General features: G+C 46.2%; 1 protein-coding gene across 2 annotated transcripts in view; it reads right to left on the bottom strand.

Moving 5' to 3' along the window:
• The window catches only part of SLC25A30 (solute carrier family 25 member 30), a 41,811-nt gene that overhangs the window by 10,860 nt on the left and 12,630 nt on the right, over positions 1–18,321 (bottom strand). For both annotated transcript variants that reach the window (XM_077297371.1, XM_077297369.1), the window contains exons 2-5: positions 12,789–12,878; positions 6,209–6,356; positions 3,819–3,913; positions 3,189–3,274 (exon numbers count right to left, since the gene is read on the bottom strand). In XM_077297371.1, coding sequence (XP_077153486.1) covers positions 3,189–3,274; positions 3,819–3,913; positions 6,209–6,356; positions 12,789–12,852 — 393 coding nt within the window. In that variant the 5' untranslated portion in view covers positions 12,853–12,878. The remainder of the gene's footprint in view (positions 1–3,188; positions 3,275–3,818; positions 3,914–6,208; positions 6,357–12,788; positions 12,879–18,321) is intronic.

Raw genomic sequence — 18,321 nt, 5'->3', positions numbered from 1 at the left:
AACCAGGACTGGAACTTACAGAGAAACCAATAGAAAGACTGACCCCGTTCTGTGGTTTGGAGTACAAACACTGATGTGTGAATAAAGCCTTAGGCTATGTGCACACGTTCAGTTTTTTTCGCGTTTTTTTCGCATTTTTTCATGCTAAAAACGCTATAAAACTCATTAAAAACGCATGCATTATGCATTCTATCATTTAGAATGCATTCTGCATGTTTTGTGCACATGGATGCGTTTTTTCCGCGAAAAAAAACGCATCGGGGTAAAAAAAATGAGCATGTTCATAAATTTTGCAGATTTTCTGCGTTTTTCCCGCAATTCTATGCATCTGGGAAAAAACGCATGCGGATTTCTGGTAGAAAATTCCATTTTTTTGTCAGGAAAATTTCTGCAAGAAATCCTGACGTGTGCACATACCCTTACACCATGGAGCAGATATGATGTCCAAGTAGAGAAACAGGCACGGGAACAAAATAAAACAAAAACCCACATCTACATAACAGACAGCTAAAGATGAAAAAAAAGGTTGTGTATCTGATCAGACGTGCATCAAGGCTCCGGTTCATAGTTGGCACTACGCCCAATCTGTTACATCGGGGTTGGGGAACCTTTTCTGCCAAGGCGCCATTTGCATATTTATACCGCCCTTCGGGGGCCGTACATACTGTGTGCCAACTCTGCCCACAAAGCACGTCCTGACGATGGCACTGGTGTCAGGACGTAACCTTTCATTGCTCGCGCTCAGTAGTGAACACTGTGTGCACAAGCACCACGATGCAAAATACAGCTGGCGGCCCAAGCACAGTGGTCCTCAGGAATTCATCTGGGGGCCGGATAAAAGATAATTGTGGGCCATAAAGACCCAGAGGTTTCCCACCTCTGTTACATGATGGTTCTCTACGAACCACATTGAATTACGATGGGATCAGGTGGCATTCATTTTGTCGGTAAGACTTGTGCTGCACGTGGCAGAATGTTGGGGCTTCAGTTACAATTCAGAGCTTAAATCTCCCAGAATCCCTCAAGTGTTTGCAGAGTTTTAAAGGGAACCTGTACAGTGGATAACTGGCAGCCGACTCTGCAATGATGCGTTCCTGAGCTGGCAGTCGGGGGCACGCTTCCATCTGACTGATTCCACACTGACATTCCTGCATGACAAAGCCAGCAGCTACCAGGAGGAAAAAAAAAACAAAAAAAAAAAACAAAACATCATTTTCTTCCAGGTGCCGCACTTGCATTATGAAGGTGATCTTCTACTGTACTACAATTAACCCTTCAGATTAAAGAGAATTTTGCCAGGTACAGACATGACCATACCGGCACTGTAATACTGATGGAAATCATATCTTGGTGCATCGGGTCGGGCCTGTGGGCAGGGTCTTATCTTGGCGTTTTGGTCCCATATTCATCCTCCTGTGTGAATGACAGGGCACTGATGTGTCAGTAAACTGACTCCTATTCTAATCACGCCGCCTCAGTAACTGAGGTGGTCTCAAAAAAAAAAAAAAAAAAAAACCCACCCCATCAAACCTTACTGTACATTCAGTAAAAAAACATGCCGTTTACTCCACCCTCCGAGTCCAGCACTAGGTCTCAGACATGCTGCCCCATTCTGCGCTCGGCTGCAGTGGTGACATCCAGTCGACCACTCTGCAGCCAATCACTGCAGTGGGCGATTTTTTTTTTTTTTCCAACAAACTGTGCATACCAGAGAAGGCTTTCTGAAAGGGCAGAGGGGCAAAGGAAAAAAAATAAGAAAAATTCTTACTGATGAAGATGTGAACTTTAAGGTGTGCACACGGTTTCTTATATATTTCTACAATTACCAGCCAATGTCTGGTAAATTGTGTATACATAAAAAGGTCATGATTTTTTCTTACGTCTTATGAATCCTTGGCAGAAAAATAAAGTAATGATTTGCTTTGGCTGCACAGAGGACACAGAGCAGACAGAATCGGAGGCAGTGTGCCGGCTGGGTTATTTTCGGAGTACAGTAAACCCCATTCTCACATGTCAGTCACTGCTGTGCCTCGTCCGAGCTATTCTAGGGATACGGCGTATGAAGCAACATCTGCCCGGTGTGGAGACCTGACTGTGCATAGCGTTCTCTCCCGGGACTCCCTGAACCGTCTGCCCTGTGACACCACGTCATCCAAACATGACTAGTGCCTCGCCGCCTGCACGACAACCCAACATGTCACATGCCCAACTCCGTACACAGCAAAGTCCTCACATATGCGGAACTAGGAACAGGGTTGTTTGTTTATTATTAAACATCGATGTTAATTCTAATTAAACAGACTTCTAATTTTTCTAGGCCATACAAGTTTTTCGTTCACATCGGCCTGTCTCCTACATTTAGCATTCACAGTAAGAACGTTGTAGACATGCAGGACATGCCAAGAGGGTTCATAAGGCTCAATTTACTTAAAGGGGGTCAGTATACAGGTAAACATAAACTGGGCTAATTCAACCTGCTACGTCCACAGGGGTGGGGGGGTTACAATGTAATCCTTTAAAGTGGTCTTTAGGTGCCCATGCCAGTGTAAGGCACCAATCACATGCCGCCCCTAAGTGTGCATACGTTTTAAAAGGTATTTTTAGACATTTCCGATGGATTAATGCCATTATAATCTACGGCCAACTGTTGCCACCACAACTTCCATTTTAATAAAGCATAGGGAGCTTTCTCCAATAAAGAGGTCAAAAATGATATAGGCATAGCGCTGGCTGAGTATTTCCGGCATCGGGCACGCTCCTTTTAGTTTGGCAGCACAGAATGTTCTCACACTATGTAGGTGTTGCTCCTCTTCATCTGGAATGACTGCCAACTCCTAGGCCTCCAGTTCTCTTAATGCTCCATCCATGACCAGGCACTCGCACATATCACCCAAGGGCTAAAGGCATTTAACAGCGAGTTCAAACAACCACATGATACATTTGTCTGCTCAATACAAAAAAAAAAAGGCAGACGTAGCAGAAGAGAGTTTAAGAACAGACTGCCCAAAAAAAAAAAAAAAAATTCAGCTGTTACATTTGTTCTTGAAGCACACACTTCTGCACTGTTACAGTTCCCAGCTATGTCGGCCAAGTATTCCACAATTAATAGTGTTCCTAAAGCACCGACATGGTGAAGGCACCAATCTGCAGACTAGCTCACGTGCAAACTGAAGCAGATGAGCGCTTACCTTAAGAACATCAGTGGGGTTGGCGATGCACGAAGAAACTACTCCGGATAACACTCCACAGAAAACATTGAGAACCAAAGTCTCATCTGCAGCAGACAATGGTAACCTCAGTTAATTCAATTATTCTTAAAAAACAGTAAATCTTTAAAGGCCGGGTGCGGACAGGCACATTTCATTGTCTGAATATCGGAATACAGATGGCGGTGCCCAGATTGTGAAATATGCCCTTTTGAACTCTAAAAAATGGGGATAATTTTCTTTTTTCACCTTAAATGAGTTTGTTTCATAAATAATGTTTATCCCCAAAGAAAAGTTCACAATGTGTGCAAATGATGGGACCGTTGTGAAAGTTACTGTGCAGTGTAACGATTACAGCAGATTTACCTCTGCATTGAGGAGCCGAAAGTGTGGTGAGTGTAAAGCTACGATCGTCACCCCAATCAGAGCCTGCGCTCCCAATCCATGCCAGTGCACGGTACGTGGTTATTGCAGAGTGCACTCGGTGTCACACGGTCACCGCAGCATATTACAGCTACAGGCCTGTTCTCAGAAAATGGCCTAGGAAATAGTAACCTACCAGTTACCAACCCTGCCTGATCCGCACTAGATGTGAACACTATTCACACACACCTTCCGGACGATCCACAAATAACCGCTTCATGCTCTGGTACGTTCCGATTTTTATTGTCCCATACGATGCCTGTCGGAGCATTGCTGGAGCAATCCTGCGGAGACGAAACACAAAGTAAATAGTGGGGCAACTTAAGGAGTCAGGATACAGATCACAGTGCATGGAAACCCGGCAGGGCTCGATGTCGGCCCATAGCCAAGCTTTCATTAGTCACAAGGTCAGAGTATAAAATATATAACTAATATTAGAGTTACTCAGTGGCAGTCTTGGAGTACGTCTTTAACTCTTCTCCTTTCCTGCAAAGGCTCAGAAACGCCTTGCTTGGGATTGTGTGCGTATCATCTGCCATTTTTGTCTCATGTGCCGCTAAGCTCAGCCATCTATGTTTTTAATGTGATTCAATAAAGCATCTTTTTATACGGAAGGTACAAGTGCCGGCTCCTGTGTGGATTTGCATTGATGGAAGAGAACCATTGCCGTGCACCAGACTGTGCTCTAGTTCTACGTTTCCTGCAAACTGTTTCACATCAATACGTCTTGATCTCCATTTCACAAGACTGATCACAAGGTAGAATCGTGACTGGGGTGAAAGCCAAAGTGTCACAGCACTATATAACCTCTACCTAGAGCGATGCCAGCCTTTGTAGGTGAAGGGGCAGAGTTGTAAAACTGAGCAGACTATTGTGTAACCAGCATAAACAAGAGACACGTTGTACATGACAGGAGCTCTGACGTCACCGGCTGCTCCATTCACAAGGATCATGGACATGATTATCTGCCCCACCTGTAATCTACAATGCACTGGGCTACATTACTCTAGACATCAGGGTATGTGCACACGTCAGGATTTCTTGCAGAAGTTTCCTGAAGAAAACCGGAAATTTTCTGCAAGAAATCCGCATTTTTTTTTTGCGTTTTTTTCCAGTTTTTTCGTGTTTTTTTTTAGCATTTTGCAAGCGAAATTAGCTTGCAGAATGCTGAAGTTTTCCAAGCGATCTGTAGCATCGCTTGGAAAACTATGTTTGACAAGTGTGACCAACTTTATACTATAGATGCAGCATCAATAGTAAAAGATAGAATGTTTAAAAGTAATTAAAAAAATAAAAAGGTTATACTCACCTGCAGACAGCCGATCTCCTCAGCGGCATCCGTTCCTATAGATGTTGTGTGGGTGCAGGACCTTCGATGACGTCACGGTCACATGACCGGTCTCGCGACCAATCACAAGACCGCGACGTCATCGCAGGTCCTTCACCACACACCAGCTATAGGAACCGAAGCGGCAGCATGCACCTGAGAGGCGGGAAGACTCTGGGGCCATCAGAGGGTGAGTATATCACTTTTTTATTTTAATTCTTTTTTTTTTTTACTAATTATATGGTGCCCAGTCCGTGGAGGAGAGTCTCCTCTCCTCCACCCTGGGTACCAACCGCACATGATCTGCTTACTTCCCGCATGGTGTGCACAGCCCCGTGCGGGAAGTAAGCAGATCAATGCATTCCTAGGTGTGCGGAATCCCCGCAATTCCGCATTTTAATAAACATGTTGCTTTTTTTTCCGCTATGCGATTTTTTTCGCGGAAAAAAATGCAACATTTGCACAAAAAAATGCGGAATACCCTGAAAAAATAATGGGAGGCATATGTTAGCGTTTTTTTCACGTTTTTATAGCAAAAAAAACGCGAAAAATACTGAACGTGTGCACATGGCCTCAGAGATTACTCAGCCTTAATGCTTCAGAGAACAGGACCAACCAGCTGTAGTGGACGAGGAGGATCTCTAATGGCGAGTAAACATGGTTTCTGATGGTTCATGCCAGGCAACAGTATTCCCATCTCAGGGAAGTAAGTCATCACTAGGAAACGAGGTCTGTAAAGTGCTGTGAAATTAATGGCGCTATATAAAAGAGCAGAAAATAGGCTATGCCATCACATAATGATCACTGGGGCACTGGCCAATGAGACCCCAAATAATCTCACAACAAAGGAGAAGCAGCGCTGCTTCAGCTTTCCCTCAGCCGCCTGGAGGTGCATGAACCTGTAGCCAGCCCCGTTAACCTGAATGGGGCCGTAATACAGCAGGAGGCCTGAAACCTACAATGCCCCTGTGCGGAGTCAAAACTGATGGCCTGGTGAGAGATGACATACGCCAATAAGAACAAGACAATAGAATATAGAAAATAACCAAGGTTTAACTTGATCTTCTGATACATTGAGATACCACCATCAATACGACCCCCCAGTCATAAGTATGATGGGAATGCCGTACTCCAGACAACATGCCTCTGGTATTATTCAGATTTCTTAAATGTCATGTTAGCGGTACTCCCAACATACAATACCACAGTAATCATGCCAACCTGCCAATGCATCTCCAAAAAGTCTACCTACCCAGAGTATAAAGCTGCCAGCCCCTCTTCTCTGCATATCCTCACAAGCGCATGGAGCATCCCTCGGTAGCGGATTTCTTTGTATTTCGCATCGTTAGCTTGCCCCTGGATTTGGAGACGCGTTTTGGTTAAGTCTATAGGAAATGTACCTTGAGGAAAAAAAATGGAAGGAACAAATGGGTCATGTTGCGCAAATCAATGGTTGATTTATGTTGCGAAGAGTCAGGTTGCACCAAGAGTTTACATTTCTGAAGAGAGAAGTTACTGAAGACCGCATTTTTATGTTACAGCGGGCAGGGCGTTAGCGGGATGTCAGACGAACAAGAACAGCAGACGTCTGAGTACATGGCCCCAAGGAACTAAACGTGTGCGTGCGCGGGTGGAACACAACAACAAATTCATTGTAAAACAACTGTACTGAGACACAGTGGGCGAGGGCCTGGATGTCCACGGTAAGTGACATTTAGTAGAATAAAACAAGGTGACCCAATGGTGCAGTACGGACAGCCACCAGATTTAGGCTATGTGCCCACGTTGCAAAAATGCTGCATAAATGTCCGCAACTCCCTGCCGCGGAATTCGCATGTGTTTTGCAAGCGTTCTTAGATTGCAGAATGCTTGCATTTTCCAAGCGATTTGAAGCATCGCTTGGAAAAATGATTGCTTGACAAGTGACCAACTTTTTACTATTGATGCTGCCATGCAGCATCAATAGTAAAAGACAGAATGTTAAAAATAGTAAAAAAAAAAAAAAAAATATATTAAAAAAAAAAAATTACAAAATATGGTTACTCTCACCTTACGACGGCCCCCAATCTCCTCAGCGGCACTCCTGGTATGTTCCGTTCCCAGGGATGCTTTGTGCAAAGGACCTTTGTGACGTCAAGGTTGCGTGACCACGACATCATCCCAGGTGATTCGTGCAATGCATCCCTGGGAACGGAAGCTGCCGTGTGTACCGCTGAGAGGCGGGAAGACTCCGGGGACCATCAGAAGGTAAGTAAGTATATCCCTATTTTTTTACATGAATATTGTACCCGGAGCCTGGAGGAGATTCTCCTCTTCTCCAAACCCTGGGTACCATCCGCACATGAAGCGCTCACTTTACGCATTGTGGGCATAGCCACATGCGTAAATTGAGCGTTTCAATGCAATCCTATGGCGGCGGCATCGCCACGATTCCGTAGAAATAATGAACATGCTGTGGATTTTACTGCTATGCGATTCCACAGCTATGCGATTCCACAGTGGGAAAATCCACAGCATGGGCACAGTAACTGCAGAATCCCATACGATTGCATAGGAATGCGGTTTTTAAGCGTTTCCACTTTGGCAAAAAACGCAACGTGGGCCCACAGCCTTACTGTACATTGCTTATATAGAGCCATCAGAATCTGCAGCACCAGATAGGAATACTCAATCCTATTCACGTATTTCTTCTATACACTTGTAAAGAATGGCGCTGTCCTGGCAGATTGTGGATTTGCTCCGAGCAGTAAGTATGGAGGAGACTTTGCCTTCTAATTGTTCATATCCTCTACTGAATCATTATTTATCCTTGGATGTGGCACAGCAATGCCATGCCTACTGCCAGCTCCACCATCCAGCTACAGACTGGCTGCAATGTTATAGAGCTGGAGCAAAAACTTGTACTTTCCCCACACTTCTGGACAAGGCCTGGGGATCCAGGAAGAGACAGTCTGATTTGATAGCCTCCATAGGAAGCTTAACATTAAATGCACAGAGAAACTTAAGCCTCTACACTGTTCAAAATTATTATGCAAATTGGATTTAAGTGTGATAAAGATATAATTGTTTTGTTTTTCAAATAAACTCGTGGATGGTATTGTGTCTCAGGGCTCCATGGATCACTGAAATCAATCTTAAACACATGTGATTATTTAGAATCACCTGGAAAACCAATTAAGGAAAACTACTTAAAAATGATGTTCCACGTTATTAGGCAGGCCACAGTTTTCAAGTAAAGGTACCTTCACACGAAACGACATCGCTAGCGATCCGTGACGTTGCAGCGTCCTGGCTAGCGATATCGTTTCGTTTGACATGCAGCAGCGATCAGGATCCTGCTGTGATGTCGCTGGTCGCTGAATAAAGTCCAGAACTTTATTTGGTCGTCCGATCGCTGTGTATCTTTGTGTTTGAAAGCAAAAGCAACGATACCAGCGATGTTTTACACTGGTAACCAGGGTAAACATCGGGTTACCAAGCGCAGGGCCGCGCTTAGTAACCCGATGTTTACCCTGGTTACCAGCGTAAAAGTAAAAAAAACAAACAGTACATGCTCACCTGCTCGTCCCCCAGCGTCTGCTTCCTGACACTTACTGAGCGCCGGCCCTAAAGTGAAAGTGAAAGCACAGCGGTGACGTCACCGCTGTGCTGTTAGGGCCGGAGCTCAGTCAGTGTCAGGAAGCAGACGCTGGGGGACGCGCAGGTGAGCATGTACTGTTTGTTTTTTTTACTTTTACGCTGGTAACCAGGGTAAACATTGGGTTACTAAGCGCGGCCCTGCGCTTAGCAACCCGATGTTTACCCTGGTTACCCGGGGACCTCGGCATCGTTGGTCGCTGGAGAGCGGTCTGTGTGACAGCTCTCCAGCGATCAAACAGCGACGCTGCAGCGATCGGCATCGTTGTCGCTATCGCTGCAGCGTCGCTTCGTGTGAAGGTACCTTAACATGGGAAAGAAAAAGGATCTCTCTACTGCTGAAAAGCATCAAATAGTGCAATGCCTTGGTGAAGGGATGAAAACATTAGAAATTTCCCGAAAACTTAAGCGTGATCATCGTACTGTTAAAGAGATTTGTGGCTGTATCTCAGCACAGATGTGTTTGTGCTGATAAACGCATAATGAGGAAGATTTCTGCCAGGCAAGTTCATCGGATTTAGCAGCTGCTAAAAAGCCATTACAAAGCAGCAAACAGTTATTTGAAGCTGCTGGTGCCTCTGGGGTCCCTCGAACCTCAAGGTGTAGGATCCTTCAAAGGCTTGCTGTGGTGCATAAACCTACTATTCGGCCACCCCTAAACACTGTTCACAAGCAGAAATGGTTGTATTGGGCCCACACATACATGAAGACTAATTTCCAAACAGTCTTGTTTACTGATAAACGTTGAGCAACCCTGGATGGTCCAAATGGATGGAATAGTGGATGGTTGGTGTATGGCCACCATGTCCCAACAAGGCTGCAACATCAGCAAGGAGGTGGAGGAGTCATGTTTCGGGCCAGAATCATGGGAAACAGCTGGTAGGGCCCTTTAAGGTTCCTGAAGGTGTGAAAATGACCTCTGCAAAGTATATAGAGTTTCTGACTGACAACTTTCCTCCATGGTATAAAAAGCAGAAATGTGCCTTCAGGAGCAAAATCTTCATGCTGACAATGCACCATCTCATGCTGCAAAGAATACCTCTGAGTCATTGGCTGCTATGGGCATAAAAGGAGATAAACTCATGGTGTGGCCACCATCTTCCCCTGACCTCAACCCTACAGAGCAGAGGTCCCCAACCGCCGGTCCGTGGACCAGGACCGGGCCGTTGGGGTTTTTCAGCCGATCCGCGGCGCCGCTGACAGCTAGCTCCGCGGCCCTGCGCCTGGTCAGAGCTCGCACAATTAAATCCCTCATCATCCCCGGCGCCCGGCGGCGCCTCGGCTGCAGGGGGTCCACAGCCACAGAGCTCTGTCTGAGCTGTTTCGCCAGCTCCTGGCGCTGCGCAGCTGCAATAGCTGCAATACTCACCCCCGCCGGCCCTCACCATGGATACACACAATACACTTCCGGGCGACGCTGGGTCATCTCTCCTGTTACTTCCGGTCGGCTCATCATCCTAAGAGCAAGAAGACAGAGAGAGAGCCCCACGTCGTCCAGCGCAGCGTCCACCAGGTCACCGTCCAGGACATGAGGTCCAGCAGCGGCAAGCAGGAAAAGACGAGCAGCAGCTGCAGTGAGGACCGTGCAGCACCCTCTCCTGCTGTGTCCACAACGAGGGCGATGGACGGGCCGGTGAAGCAGTGAGTGAGTGACTCGTCTGCACTTTGCGGGGGCGGGGGGAATATGGGATGCAGCCTGCTGCTGCTGAGCCTGGGTCTGCTCTGCTGCGTGCTCACTGACCCTTTCACTTGCAAAATCTGATCTCCAGTGATGCCCCTGGGCCCTGTCACACATGAAAGACACGGAATAGCTGCTTGAGGGCATGAAGTTGTGGTGGCACGTCTCTGTTCAGTGCGGCACATTGTAAACACACCGCAAGGTGCATTGCTAGCATATGCAATCATTCAACAAAGTCACATTCTCATTATAAATGTCATAATTATATCATAAGTATGCACTAAGCTCCATCCCTCCATAACCCCACCCCCATATGACCAAAGCCCCGCCCCTGCCCTACCCCCACCGGGCCATGGAAAATTGGTCTTGCTTAAAGCCGGTCCCTGGTGCAAAAAAGGTTGGGGACCTCTGCTACAGAGAACCTTTGGAGTATCATTCAAGCAAAAGATCTATGAGGGTGATAGGCAGTTCACATCAAAACAGCAGCTCTGGGAGGTAATTCTGACTTCATGCAAAGAAATACAAGCAGAAACTCAATGGATGCAGGAATTGTGAAGATGATATCAAAGAAGGGGTCCTATGGTAACATGTAACTTGGCCTGTTAGGATGTTTTGGAGTTAAATAGCTTTTTTGTTCAGTGAATGTGACCTCCTAATGCTGCAAATTCCACAAATGAGCATTTTCAGTTCTTTAAAACTTATCAAATGTTTAGAAATTCTACTGTGCCTAATAATTTGGAACAGTGCATTTTGAGGTTTTATTCATTTTGGAGATTATACTGTTATCATTGGGAGGTTTATTCAATAAAATTCGATGTATACTCTAACAGGTGATGACTTTTATTAGACTTACTGTCATTTGCACCGACCATTTAGGAAAATCAGAGAAAATGTAATTTGCATAATAATTTGGAACATGGAACACGGTGCAAAATTTGTAATGAAACCTAATGGCAAAAATTATTTTTTAGCCTAAAATAAAAGCGTTCAAAAACAAAAAGAAAAAAACAAAAAACTTAATAAACTGGCCAACCACTTTTACCGTAAAAGCTGAAATGAAGTAAACAGCTTAGAAACCTTATCAAGCTGCCACAGACCCGGGACACAAGAACACAAAACATGCCAGGACTGACGCCAGCCTCATCTGGTGCTTGAGTCGATCAAACATGTTCTTTATTTGCCCAAAATATAAGTTGGGATCATTTCCATTAATTAAAACAGTTTGGGGAGGGGGGGGGGGAATAGGGGAACAGAAGCCTTGGATATAGCACACCGTGGATTTTCTCCAGCAAACCATAAGTTACTGATCTTTTTACAGTATATGCAGAACATCAACGAGTACACAGCAATGCCGACTGCCAGGGCATACGGTTAGCTCTGCCATGGATACTTTCTCCGCAGGCGCAGCTATAGGATCAGGAGCGGATTCCAATGTGTGTTCCCCAAGTGGGTACATACATATCCAACATGGCTGCCTACTGCCTGCGCAGGTAGGGATGTATGCCGCACTCTTCTGTATAAGATCAGGTAGTAACCGTTAGGGAGGAGCGGACCTGTGGAGGGTCAGGTTCTGGCACTCCACTAAACTTTAGTCCAAGGTTCGGGTGGCAGAATGTACCCGAACTTCAACCAGAACCCGAATCCCACTGAGATCAATGGTGACCTGAAACTTTAGGTTGTGTGTGGGGGGGGGGGGGGGGGAGAATCTCTCTCCAAGACCCATTTAGGCTTCTTTCACATTTCCGTCGGTATGGGGCCATCGCAAACTGTCGGCCCGACGTACATTGTGGAAATAGTGCACAACGTGGGCAGCGGATGCAGTTTTCAGACGCATCCGCTGCCCATTATGAGTTCCTGGGAGGTGGGGGCGGAGTTTCGGCCGTGCATGCGGTCGAAAATGGCGGACGCGTCGCACAAAAAAAAGTTACATTGAACTTTTTTTGTGACGACGGTCCGCCAATTACCAACGCATCCAATGCACGACGTATGGAACGTGTGTCCATATGTCGCGATGCGTTGGTAATACAAGTCTAGGTGCAAAAAAGGCATCCTGCGGGAAACTTTGCAGGATGCGGTTTTTGCACAGAACGACGCATTGCAACGTCTTCAAAAAGACGGAAGTGTGAAAGAGGCCTTAATGTCCTGTTTAGACAGGCCAACCGCATTTCTTTGTGCACACAAAAATCATGAACACGAATGCTCTGTGTTAGAGAACATGTTCTCGACAGCACGTGCCTTGTTTACACAGGACGATGTGCTGCCGAGAATTAAGATTTTTGAGCTCACTTTAAAAAAAAATAAATAAAATTCTCTCTCCCGACAACAGAGGGTTTTGCTCCTGCAACAGGTGACTCGTTGGCGTTTTTTAGACAGGCCAATGATCGGAACGAGCATTTCAATTCGCATTCCCCAATTATCGGCCTGCCTAAATGGGCCCTAAGCCACCAATGATGCAAACGCATATGACTCACTTATTTAGAAAACTAGAATGGTACATATATTTCAGCACAGAACTCACCACATTCAGCGGTTATCGAGGCAAGTCCTCCATATATAAATGGCTTCCAGCTAGCAGCAGACATGTTCACTTGTGAGGTCTCAATTTTGCCTGCAAAACAAGAAATGCTTCAGTCTGTAAAAAGCTCCTCCTGACAGATCACATCACACGCGCCCCTCGTGGGTATCTGAAAACAGGAGAACCAGGCACTGAAGGCCCACCTGCCCAATCTTTCTCTTCCCCGACATCATCTGTCAGGGGAGAGTCTGGAGGCCCCAATACACAGTCGCCGCCGTTCACATAATGGATTTTATTTTACAAGGGGCATTTTTTCAGTGAATTAGTGGATAACCCCTTCAAGGCACCATTTCTTTACCTAGACCAGGTATGAGGGCACTGTACACTGATCTGGTGACATTTACCTTCAATGGTTAACACAGCCCCATGCAGGAACTTGGTGCTTGTAACAGGACTCCCCCGAGGCCAACTATTTGTGTATAAACTCTAACATGCATTCCTATGCCAATCACTGGGGAACAGGACTAACGCCCTGTCTCCTTCCAGCAAAAATCATGGAAGATTAGTAGCTAGCAAAAAATGAAAAAACAAATAAAGATCAAATTAAGCTGCAAGGACGGAGCTAATGACTGCCCAGAATATGGAAAGCAATCAGAAAAGCAGTACAGATTTAAGGTACAAACGGAATCCATCAGCAGGCTTTGCTATGTAATCTGACAGCAGAACAATGTAGGGGCTGTGACCCAGACTCCAGAGATGTGTCACTTACTAGGCCTTATTTTTTGGTTTTAATAAAATCAGTGGTTTATCAGCAGGAGATTATCACTACAGGACTAGATGTCTCATGCCTCTCATCCACCTGCTGGTTACCACACTGACAACACTGAACAGCAGCTTTCTGCCTATGCAAAAAGCTGCCAATTGGTGGTGGAGGTGGGGTTATACAGAGCTCAGCACTCCGAGCCCTGCTAAATCTGCAGCAGATAAAACAGTGATTGTATCAATATGACAGCATGCAGATCAGAAAATGATACATGGCTGGAATCAGGGTCTCTGCCCCTACATCATGCCGCTCTCAGATTACATAAAAACCTGGTGACAGATCCTCCTTTAAATGCATTGTTGATATTAAGATATAGCCACCAAGTTCATGGACTCCCAAACAAACACTACAAACTTGTCTCTAGGTCAGAAACTAAAAAATAAAACTGGAGGTACTCTTTAAAGAGATATTCCTTCTGAGACATTTACAGCATGTTCACGGCTTAATTTATGAAAGTCCCATCAATGTAGGTCTGTTCCATCTCTAGAACAGGACCCCATTGCACACTGCCAAGAATGAAGAGGTGTCTGAGCATTTACAATTTTTCACATTGATCTTATATGGAACTTCAAAAAATTGCCCAACAGTTTTCTCAACACTCATGCAAGTGTATGGAGCGAGCCTCTATTCTTCACAGCGTACGATGGAGCCCCTTCCTTCATACAGAACCAAGTCCCAAAGGTAGCACTAGATAGGACATTTATGGCAGAATAGTCCCAAAAAGATTAACCCTGTTAAGGAAAATCAGCTGTAAAGTATGCATTAAAAAAAGGTAATGGGAAACCAGGCGATTAACATGCAGAGCAGCCGCGGCAGAACCACTTCGGATTAGGTCAGGTTGATGAAATCTGGAGTTGTTACATTCGGCCTAAAAAGCTCAATAGTATTGAGAGCAGAGAGGGACTGAACCCATTCCAAGATCCAAAGGAAATGTTCTGCATCAGCTGATAAATAGCAGTATGGTGGAACGTCACCGTCCTTCAGCAAGGTCACCGAGGAGCCAGCCCCGGATCGTATGGCCTCATCTGTCCTCCAGGAGCCACTCACTGCAGTCAGACTGGTTGGGGAATTATTACAGGAGATGAAAGAACCCTCTGCAGCAGGAACGTCCGGGGAGGCGAGAACTTGCTGGCAGCTAAGTCACACTGCATATAAGTAGGGGGCAGGTGAAGAAGCAATCCTACTTGTCAGACAAGGTCAGGTATAGCAAGAAAACGCTATCAACTATCCTTATAAAGTCTCTGAGTCTGGAAATCCTGTGCACCGCGGTGGCGACACAGAACACGCAGCAGCTACATTCTACAGGGATATGGAAACTTTCCCCAGTAACCAAGATCCGTCACCTCTCCTGACATGTCTTATAGAAGAGTATCCCCCAGAAAACGACAATTCGGCAGCATCTTCTCGTTACTCCGCATTGTACCATCATGAATTAACAACTTGGTGTTACCATTCCCCTCGTCAAAAAGTGGTATCCCTATAGTACAATTAGGAGAGTACGAAAACCCCCACTGGTAACGTCCGGGGGCAACTTATCCCAAAGCATTTCTAAGGCTACGTTCACACGTTCCTTTTTTTCATCCTTTTTTTTTCAGGTCCTGTTTTGAAAAACCGCAGCTAAATTCAGCGCTGATTTTAGCTGCGGTTTAGCTGCGGTTTTTGATCCTTTTTCTTCTGCGGATTCCACTGCGGGTTTCCAAATGCAGTTTCCTATTGGGGCTGCTGGAAACCCGCTGCGGAATCCGCAGAAAGAATAGACATGGTACTTCTTTTTTCTGCAGGCAAAACCGCTGCGGATTTGCCTGTGGAAAAAAGGATCGTCGGCACAGCGGGTCCTGTTTTCCATTGGGTTACATTGTACTGTAACCTACATGGAAAACTGCTGCGGATCCGCAGTGCAAACCCGCTGCGGATCCGCAGCAAAAACCGCACAGTGTGAACATAGCCTAAGAGTGATAACTGGGGAACAGCACAAGATAGAGACGTCAGGGGGCTTTCACAATGAGTTTTCCACCTGTTTGTTGGTCGTGTCAGAGCTGCTTCCGATCCCCCCCATGAAATGAGATTCAGGTGTATGCACCGATGGGGCCACAGACTGTAATGGCGCCTACAGAGTGATGTGCGCTCCAACGTGTATGCCCACCGGAGACCGTCACACAGATGCAGTCTACTACGCGAGTGTCCGCCTCTAGTAGATGTATACGCTGGAGATTATGCACAGCAGAGGGCACGTTCACTCTGTAGGCACCACCATAGTCTATGGCCCAGTAGGCTCTTGGGCCCAAATCCAGTTTTGATGGGAGAAGTTCAGACATAAACCCTGTCAGGACCAACAAAAAGGTGTCAAAATAAATGTGAAAGCCCCCTGACATCTCCATCATGTTCTGTAGTGATTCCAGAATCTACTATTTAATTGTCTAAGGGGTACTTCCGTCTGTCTGTCTGTCCCGGAAATCCCGTGTCGCTGATTGGTCTCGCCAGCTGCCTATCCTGGCTGCCGCGACCAATCAGCGACGGGCACAGTCTGATTAGTCTCTACCTACTTCAGTCCACTCAGTGCCCGGCGCCCGCTCCATACTCACTCCCCCCCAGTCAGCGCTCACACAGGGTTAATGCCAGCGTTAACGGACCGCGTTATGCCGCAGCTAACGCACTCCATTAACGCTGTTAACCCTGTGTGTCCCCAACTTTTTACAATTGATGCTGCCTATGCAGCATCAATAGTAAAAAGATGTAATGTTAAAAATAATAAAACAAAAAAATCTGCTATTCTCACCTTCCGTAGTCCGCCGAGGCGCACGCGGCTGCCGCCAGCTTCCGTTCCCAGAGATGCATTGCGAGATTACCCAGAAGACTTAGCGGTCTCGTGAGACCGCTAAGTCATCTGGGTAATTTTCCAATGCATCCTGGGAACGGAAGATGGCGGCAGTCGCGCGCGCATTGGCACAGCTTCGCTGGATTCCGGCGGGTGAGTATATATCTGTTATTTTAAATATTGTTTTTAACAAGAATATGGTGCCCACACTGCTATATACTATGTGGGCTGTGTTATATACTGCGTGGCCTGTGCTATATACTGCGTGGCCTGTGCTAACGCATCGGGTATTCTACAATATGTATGTATGTATATAGCAGCTACATAGTATATAGCACAGGCCACGTAGTATTTGCATGCTATAAACTACATGGCCTGTGCTATATACTATGTGGCTGCTATATACATACATACATAGATATTCTAGAATACCTGATGCGTTAGAATCAGGCCACCATCTAGTTGTTACATAATGGAGGACATGGCAGGGATCTAGAAAGTCTCTACGAGGGTGTACGGGGTGACTGGCCTGAGCAAACCTACCAGACTGAACAGTCCCATGACGTCAGCTACCATTGAGAAGGGGTAAAAATGGTCTGCTTTTTCATGCAGCAGGTGAATATTTTGTAAGCAGCAGATTTTTTTTCCTATTTGCCTGGAGACTAAAAAGTAAGTCCGGCAGTGACATGTCAGTATCAAGGTTCTAAGCGGCTACTAGTCGGCCTCAGACATTTGGTGCTCAGCCTTCATATAACTGGAGCCAGGATGCAAAACGGACAACCAATGGACAAGAGGGGCGCAATGTAGGGGAGTGTGACCCAGCACAAGACATCCTGAAGGCAAACTAATGTAGGGTGACTGGGGACCACCACATAGGGAGACCACTGCATAATAAGGGGACCACCAGTCATGAGATCCATCTGATGCAAACCACGAGCAGCATGAAAAGCAATGACAAGTGGTGCTGTTTGACCCTACAACATGGCGGCATTTCAGAGTAACCTTGGCTCTACTGTAGGCCGGGCACATGGAGAAGCGTCAGCTGGGAAATCCAGCCCGGTATCTCCTCCGCCCAGGTCAGCTTGATTGACAGGTCTCTCCCTAGGATTCCGTGCCTTGTAATGCAGCAGCCGGTCAGTAGAAAGGGCAGCGAGTTCCCGATCAGTGACGGTTCTATCACAGAGCAGGACGCCGTGTTCTCACCTGCATCTCCGGAGATCAGTCTCCGCTCATTTACGACATTCACTGTCAACATGGACAGATGGGCAGAGATACTGGGGCGGGGAGCAGCGCCCGACACATAACAAATGGGGCTATACGTGACCTATTAGCGGGATACTAATGAGCCGGCGTATCGGTCTGTGTCAACAAAATCACAGGGGAGATCCCGGGGTCAGCACAGCCGCCATCTGTAGATAAGAGCGGCACAAGGGCACGCAGCAGTGGATCCCATAGGGGGCACACGCCTGGGGTCACCATAGTCTGCTGCCCCAGGAACAACGCACTGTCAGGCCAAGTTCACATGTTGCGGTTTTTTTTTATGCAATTTTAAGCTGTTTTACAGCAACAGCAAAAGCCGGGTTGTCAGGAATCTCCTGCACACAAGGGCTTATTTCCTGACTGATTCGGAAAACTGCTGCTTTTTTTGCAATCTGCAGTGTGTCACTTATTTCAGCGTTTTTCACACATAGAAAGCAATGAGTAAGTGCAAAAACGCAGCAAAAAAAAATACAGGCATCGCTGAGTATTCAGTGCAAAAACCATAAAGAAGATGCAGCATGACTTTTTGGGGGGACACTAAACTTTATCCGCAGGCACAAGAGACAACAAAAAAGCAATAAAAACACAACAAATCCTGGTAATTGTAAGCAGCTTCTGTACTGCCAAGCGAGCGGGTG

Source organism: Ranitomeya variabilis, chromosome 3 (genome assembly GCF_051348905.1).
Source record: "Ranitomeya variabilis isolate aRanVar5 chromosome 3, aRanVar5.hap1, whole genome shotgun sequence".
NCBI classification, from domain to species: Eukaryota; Metazoa; Chordata; class Amphibia; order Anura; family Dendrobatidae; genus Ranitomeya; species Ranitomeya variabilis.
This window is presented reverse-complemented; position numbering and strand designations above follow the sequence as displayed.